We start from the raw sequence: 635 nt of genomic DNA on the forward strand, positions 1-635 counted from the left end.
TTACGATATTTTTAGCCCGTTGCAACGCACGGGCATTTGTACTAGTAGGTAAAGATAAAGATAAAGAGGTAAAGAATAAAGATTAGAGAAAAAATTAGGGAAAGATGAGTCGACCGCATTGGGCGCACCTACCACGGTCAGACAAAAACCGGACACGGAGCACGGACCTCCGTTTTCTCGTGCTGCGTTGGAGTTGGGCGTTCGCCGCTGAGGACCCCCGACTGAGCCACTCTCCTCTCCGTCCTCTCTTTCGGCGGCCACACGAAAACAGGAAACCCCAAAAAATACAAATTATATTAAGAAAAATAAAGCACATCTCCAGCAACGATATCTATCGCCTCATCTCGAGAACGCGAAAGCCTCCGGCCGTGGGCGCCGACCGACCAGGTACCGTCGACCGAATCCCTCCAAGCGTCCCATTGCGAACTTTTTCCTTGGTCAATCCGATTGGGCTTTTCTGTTGCGAGTTGGCGGAGAAAACATCGCTGATTTAGTTGCTGCCACCTCTGTGCAGGCGAAGGATGATGATGAACTTCAGGGACTGGATCTCATACCGGCTCGGGTCGTCGCTGCTGGCGGCGAGGCCGTTCGCCATCTCCCGGTCCGACGCCGGCGCCTCCCAGGGCGATGGGGAA

General features: G+C 53.5%; 1 protein-coding gene across 1 annotated transcript in view; it reads left to right on the forward strand.

The window, feature by feature from the left end:
- Nucleotides 1-232: 232 nt before the first annotated feature.
- The window catches only part of LOC119300757 (translocase of chloroplast 90, chloroplastic-like), an 11,226-nt gene continuing 10,823 nt past the window's right edge, over nt 233-635 (forward strand). Inside the window, exons 1-2 of the mRNA XM_037577649.1 lie at nt 233-387; nt 515-634. Of these exons, the coding sequence (XP_037433546.1) occupies nt 522-634 (113 nt within the window). The 5' untranslated portion in view covers nt 233-387; nt 515-521. The remainder of the gene's footprint in view (nt 388-514; nt 635) is intronic.

This window comes from Triticum dicoccoides, chromosome 5A (assembly GCF_002162155.2).
Source record: "Triticum dicoccoides isolate Atlit2015 ecotype Zavitan chromosome 5A, WEW_v2.0, whole genome shotgun sequence".
In the NCBI taxonomy this organism is placed as follows: Eukaryota; Viridiplantae; Streptophyta; class Magnoliopsida; order Poales; family Poaceae; genus Triticum; species Triticum dicoccoides.